The following is a 6,096-nucleotide window of genomic DNA, read 5'->3' on the forward strand; positions in this document are numbered from 1 at the left end:
GACAGTACCAAGATGGTCACTGCTGGTTCCCTACTCTCCAGGAGAGAAAGAAGGAAAAGTGGCAAGAGACCAGACTTTGATTATGCTTCTGGTGTGTTCTATTTTTGCAATTCCTTTTTTTGTTTGTTTGTTTGTTTCCACAGGACACTGGAAACCTCTCTCCCTCTCCCTACCCCCCTTAAATATATATGTATAAATATATATATATATGATTATTTTTCAAATTTTTTTTTTTTCTTTTTTTGAGAGGGTCTCACTCTTTCACCCAGTCTGGAGTGTAGCAGTGCAATCACAGGTCACTGCAGCCTCGACTTCCTGGGCTCAATCAGTCCTCCCATCTCAGCCTCCCTAGTAGCTGGGACTACAGGCACATGCTGCCACGCCCAGCTAATTTTTTAATTTTTTGTAGGCATGGGGTCTTGCTACATTGTCCAGGCTGGCCTCAAACTATTGGACTGGCCCCAAGTAAGCCTCCTGAAGTGCTGGGATCACAGGCATGAGCACCTCACCTGGCCAAACTCGATCATAAAAGTGCTTTGCCATCCACTTGATATAATGTCACTCGGCTCAGATGGGATTTGGAGCCTGAGAGAGAGGTTCTATACAATCCTTTCTATTTCCTTCCAGAGCAGTTGGCTTCTGAGGTGCTGTTTCCCCTGACACCTCCCTGTCTTACCATTCACTGGACAGGGTGTTCCTTCTAGGCGACTCATTGCTAAGCGGAGCCTCGTTTTCTCGCTGAAGTCTTTTAAAGCCTGCCTCTAGTGTGTCAAACACAACACAAGCTCAAGCCAATAAAACACGACCTTATCTTCTGTTCAGACTAAGAACCTCTGGTTAGGATGGGGTGCATTCGCCATCAAGAAACTCAACTGAACGTAGCCAGTGGCCCCATAAGGGGCATATTCAAAACAACCTGGTCCACTGCCCTGAAATAAGTCTTCTCCAAACAGAACTTCCACTGCCTCATAAGAAAATAGGCCATGGAAAATAAAAGTTTAATTCTCAACTAGATGCATTCAGCTCTAGTTTGTGCCCAGGGGGCTGGTACACCCATGAACTCATCTGAAAAATACAGGGAAACAAACAGAAATCAGTGCTTATTGCAGTAAAAATGGCTACCAGGTGACCAGACTGGGTAAGGTAGCCAGAAAACCAAAAGCATTCTTATATTTAACAAAGTATCTTTTCTCCCTATTGCAACAAATGTGCATCCAAAGTTGCCAATATCCAGCAACTATATAAATGTTCGTAAAGCAACATGCTCAGAACTGAAAATGTTGATGTTAAAAAGGGTTTAGAGGTTGAGCATAATCTAAGCAGGAGAGAAAGGATAAAACTCTGCTAAACCCATCAACAGTTCTGCTAGCCACAGAACTAGGAGGATCCTTCTTGTCAAAGTCCAAAACTGCTCTCTTATAAAATACGACGACAAACTCGTTCATTGGCTCATTTTAAATATAACATATCACCAAAAGAATAAAATACGGCCAAGACTCATTAAAATGTGAAGTTATCATTAAAGCAGAATACTTAAAATATTTTCTTTTCTTATGGAAAAGACAACTGTCCAAAATAGTTTATGCGCAGCACATTTAATACCACAATATGGTATCCTGCTGAGTGTGTGTTTTCATGGTGATTTTAGACACTTTAAAAATAAACACACCCCATGATGAGGCAAACTGTTTACTTACTTCACATGGAAATCCAAATGTCTGGGGAAATCTATTTTGCCTGCAAGAATTTTCTGATAAATGCCAAACAAGTTGTCATCAAAAAACGGAGGAAACCTGTTAGAAAACAAACATGTATTTTTAGTGGGGAGTAAGCATGGAAAAAAAATCCCTGCTTTGTAAAGATAGCTATTTCTGCTTAACACAGGCAGAAGATAATTTATTTCACATGCACTCTTCCCCGCACACTGAAGCTGTCACGATCTGAAAGCACGTGACAGTCAGATGGTTCTAAGAGGCAAGGCATCGTGTGCCGCAGCCCGATGTAAGCGAAGCTCCCTTGGAGAGAATATAAAGACCATTTGAGAGGCGTCTGCCAAGCAGAAGGCAACTCCTTTGGGCATCTTATTCAGAGGGGCCACCAGCCCATTCCTTAACTGTGCACTCAACACTGGACGGAAATGCTCTGTCATGTTTACCGGGGTGAATCCACCACCGTGACCACGCATGGAACTCAAACGTCTCAACAGCGAGAAGATAAGCAGTCCCCCTGAAAAATGGGCAGGTGGTCTTCACAGACATTTCTCAAAAGAAGACATGGAAAAGGCCAACAGGTATATGAAAAAAATGCTCAATGTCACTAATCATCAGGGAAAGGCAAATCAAAACCTCCATGAGGCATCAATTATCTCAATCCAGTTAAGATGACTATTATCAAAAAGACACTGTAAGCCCAGCACTTTGGGAGGCCGAGGCGGGTAGATAACCTGAAGTCAGGAGTTTGAGAGCAGTCTAGCCAACATGGTAAAACTCCATCTCTATTAAAATTACAAAAATTAGCCAGGCATGGTGGCACACATCTGTAATTCCAGCTACTCGAGAGGCTGAAGCAGGAGAGTCACTTGCACCCGGAAGGTGGAAGTTGCAGTAAGCCGAGATCATGCCATTGCACTGCAGCCTAGGCGACAAGAGTGAAACTCCGTCTCAAAATAAAAAGACACATACACACAAAATAACAAATGCTGGTGAGGGTGTGGAGAAAAGAGAACTCTTTTTTTTTTTTTTAAAGACAGGATCTCGCTCTGTCTCCCAGGCTGGAGTGCAGCAGTGCAATTTCAGCTCACTGCAACCTCTGCCTCCCGGGCTCAAGCGATCAACCTGCCTCAGCCTTTCAAGTAGCTGGGACTACAGGCACCTGCCATCACACTGGCTAATTTTGTACTTTTAGACAGCAGGGGTTTCATGATGTTGCCTAGGCTGGTCTTCAAGTCCTGGGCTCAAGTGTTCCACCCAGCTTGGTCTCCCAAAGTGCTAGGATTACCAGTGTGAGCCACTGTGCCTGGGCAGAAAGCAAACTCTCATGCAATGTTGGTGGGAATGTAAAGTAGTAGAGCCACCACAGAGGTTGGTTCCTCAAAAAACATGGAGGTTCCTCAAAAAACTAGAAATAGAACTCCCATATGACCCGGCCATCACATTACTAGGTATTTGTTCAGAGGAAAGGCAGCCATGATATTGGAGAGACGTCGGCACACCCATGTTTACCGCGCACTATATCAACCTAGGTGTCCATCAGCAGATGAGCAGATAGTAAAGAAAAGGTGGTATCTACACACAGTAGAATACTATTCGCTATGAAAACGTATAAAATCCTCTGATTGGCAGCAACACGGATGAAACTGGAGGACGTTACGTTAGGTGAAATAAGCCAGGAAAAGAACATTAAACAATACTTGTGCTTACTCATACATCAAAGCTATAAAAAGCTGATCTCCTGAAAGGATAAAGAAGAACAGAGGATACTAGACACTGGGAAGGGAAGAAGGGAGAGATAGGGAGAGGTTTGTTAAAGGATACAAGATAGGAGGAATATGTTCCAGTGTTCTATAGCCTTGTAGGGTGACTATAATTAGCAATAACATGTACAGTTTCAAACACATACAGGATATTCAACGTTCATAACACAAAGAAATAGTAAATAATTGAAATCATGGATATGCTAATTAACTCTGATCTGATTACTCCATACTTTGTATCAAAGCATCACTGTGTACCCCATGAATACGTACAATTATTATGTGTCAATTTAAAAAATAAAATAAGCCTGGGAAATATGGCAAATCCAGTCCTTAAAAAAAAAAAAAAAATTGGCGGAGTGTCGCGATGCATACGTGTAATCCCAGCTACTTGGGAGGCTGAGGGAAGAGGATCGCTTGAGCATAGGCGGTCACGGCTGCAGTGAGCGGTGATCACATCACCACACTCCAGCCTGGGTGACAGAGTGAGACCTTGTCAAATAAAAAATAAATAATTAAATTAAATTAAATAATAAAATATAGGCCGGACGCTGAGGCTCATGCCTGCAATCCTAGCACTTTGAGAGGCTGAGGCGGGCAGGTCACTTGAGGTCAGGAGTTCCAGACCAGCCTGGCCAACATGGTGAAACCTGTCTCTACTAAAAATACAAAAATTAGCTGGACATGGTCACCGGTGCTTGTAATCTCAGCTACTCAGGTGGCTGCGGCAGGAGAATTGCCTGNCTCGGCCTTCCAAGTAGCTGGGACCACAGGCGCCCACCACCACGCTGGCTAATTTTGTACTTTTGGAGGGGCGGGGGGTTCACCATGTTGCCTAGGCTGGTCTTGAAGTCCTGGGCTCAAGTGATCCACCCAGCTTGGTCTCCCAAAGTGCTACGATTACCAGCATGAGCCACCGTGCCTGGTCAGAAAGGGAACTCTTATGCAATGTTGGTGGGAATGTAAACTAGTAAAGCCACCACAATGAAGAGTATGGAGGTTCCTCAAAAAACGAGAAATGGAACTCCCATATGACCCGGCCATCACATTACTAGGTATCTGTTCAGAGGAAAGGAAGCCATGATACTGGAGAGACATCGGCACGCCCATGTTTACCGCAGCACTATTCACAACAGCCAAGACAGGGAATCAACCTAGGTGTCCATCAGCAGATGAGCAGATAGTAAAGAAAAGGTAGTATCTACACACAGTAGAATACTATTCAGCCATGAAAAGGAATAAAATCCTCTGATTGGCAGCAACACGGATGAAACTGGAGGACGTTACGTTAGGTGAAATAAGCCAGGAAAAGAACATTAAACAGTACTTGTGCTTACGGTCATACATGAAAGCTATAAAAAGCTGATCTCCTGAAAGGATAAAGAAGAACAGAGGATACTAGACACTGGGAAGGGAAGAAGGGAGAGATAGGGAGAGGTTTGTTAAAGGATACAAGATAGGAGGAATATGTTCCAGTGTTCTATAGCCTTGTAGGGTGACTATAATTAGCAATAACATGTACAGTTTCAAATAGATACAGGATATTCAATGTTCCCAACACAAAGAAATAGCAAATAATTGAAATGATGGATATGCTAATTAACCCTGATCCGATTACTCCATTCTTTGTATCAAAGCATCACTGTGTACCCCATGAATACGTACAATTATTATGTGTCAATTTAAAAAATAAAATAAGCCTGGCAAATACGGCAAAACCCAGTCCTTAAAAAAAAAAAAATTAGCTGAGTGTGGTGGTGTAAACGTGTAGTCCCAGCTACTTGGGAGGCTGAGGGGGGAGGATCGCTTGAGCACAGGAGGTCAAGGCTGCAGTGAGCAGTGATCACATCACCACACTCCAGCCTGGGTGACAGAGTGAGACCTTGTCATAACATAACATAACATAACATAACATAACATAACATAACATAACATAACATAAAATATAGGCTGGATGCTGAGGCTCAAGCCTGCAATCCCAGCACTTTGAGAGGCTGAGGCGGGCAGGTCACTTGAGGTCAGGAGTTCCAGACCAGCCTGGCCCACATGGTGAAACCCGTCTCTACTAAAAATACAAAAATTAGCTGGGCATGGTCGCCGGTGCTTGTAATCTCAGCTACTCAGGAGGATGGGGCAGGAGAATTGCTTGAACCTGAGAGGCAGAGGTTGCAGTGAGCTGAGATCGTGCCACTGCACTCCAGCCTGGGTGACAGAGCGAGACGGAGTACATAAATGAAATAAAATGTAAAATAACTGTTAAAGTTTACAGTGGTAAATACGCCACTATGGCCAAGAATAGGACACCTTTCTCGAGGCTTCCTTCAGTCTACAGCACAAGCAGTACCTGCTATGTCCCGCCTTGGAGAGCTCGGTACTGAGCCGGCTTGCACGGCACTATAAGGCACCCTCAATAAACTGCAAGTGAACGTCAGTGAACTACTTTTTTTTTGAGACAGGGTCTTGCTCTGTTGCCTCCAGGCTGGAGTACCGCAGCGTGATCCTGGCTCACTGCACTGAGCCTTGACCTCCAGGGCTCAAGCTATGCTCCCACCTCAGCGTCCTGAGCAGCTGGGGCTACAGGTGCACACCACCACGTCAGGCTGATTTTTTTTTTTTTTTTTTTT

The 6,096-nt window shown here is 44.0% G+C and overlaps 1 protein-coding gene across 1 annotated transcript in view; it reads right to left on the reverse strand.

Moving 5' to 3' along the window:
• The window catches only part of LOC108545111 (protein kinase cAMP-dependent X-linked catalytic subunit), a 65,566-nt gene that overhangs the window by 10,799 nt on the left and 48,671 nt on the right, over positions 1-6,096 (reverse strand). Inside the window, exon 4 of the mRNA XM_017896604.1 lies at positions 1,698-1,793. Coding sequence (XP_017752093.1) covers positions 1,698-1,793 — 96 coding nt within the window. The remainder of the gene's footprint in view (positions 1-1,697; positions 1,794-6,096) is intronic.

The sequence above is a fragment of the Rhinopithecus bieti genome, unplaced genomic scaffold (genome assembly GCF_001698545.2).
Source record: "Rhinopithecus bieti isolate Rb0 unplaced genomic scaffold, ASM169854v2 scaffold_28521, whole genome shotgun sequence".
In the NCBI taxonomy this organism is placed as follows: domain Eukaryota; kingdom Metazoa; phylum Chordata; class Mammalia; order Primates; family Cercopithecidae; genus Rhinopithecus; species Rhinopithecus bieti.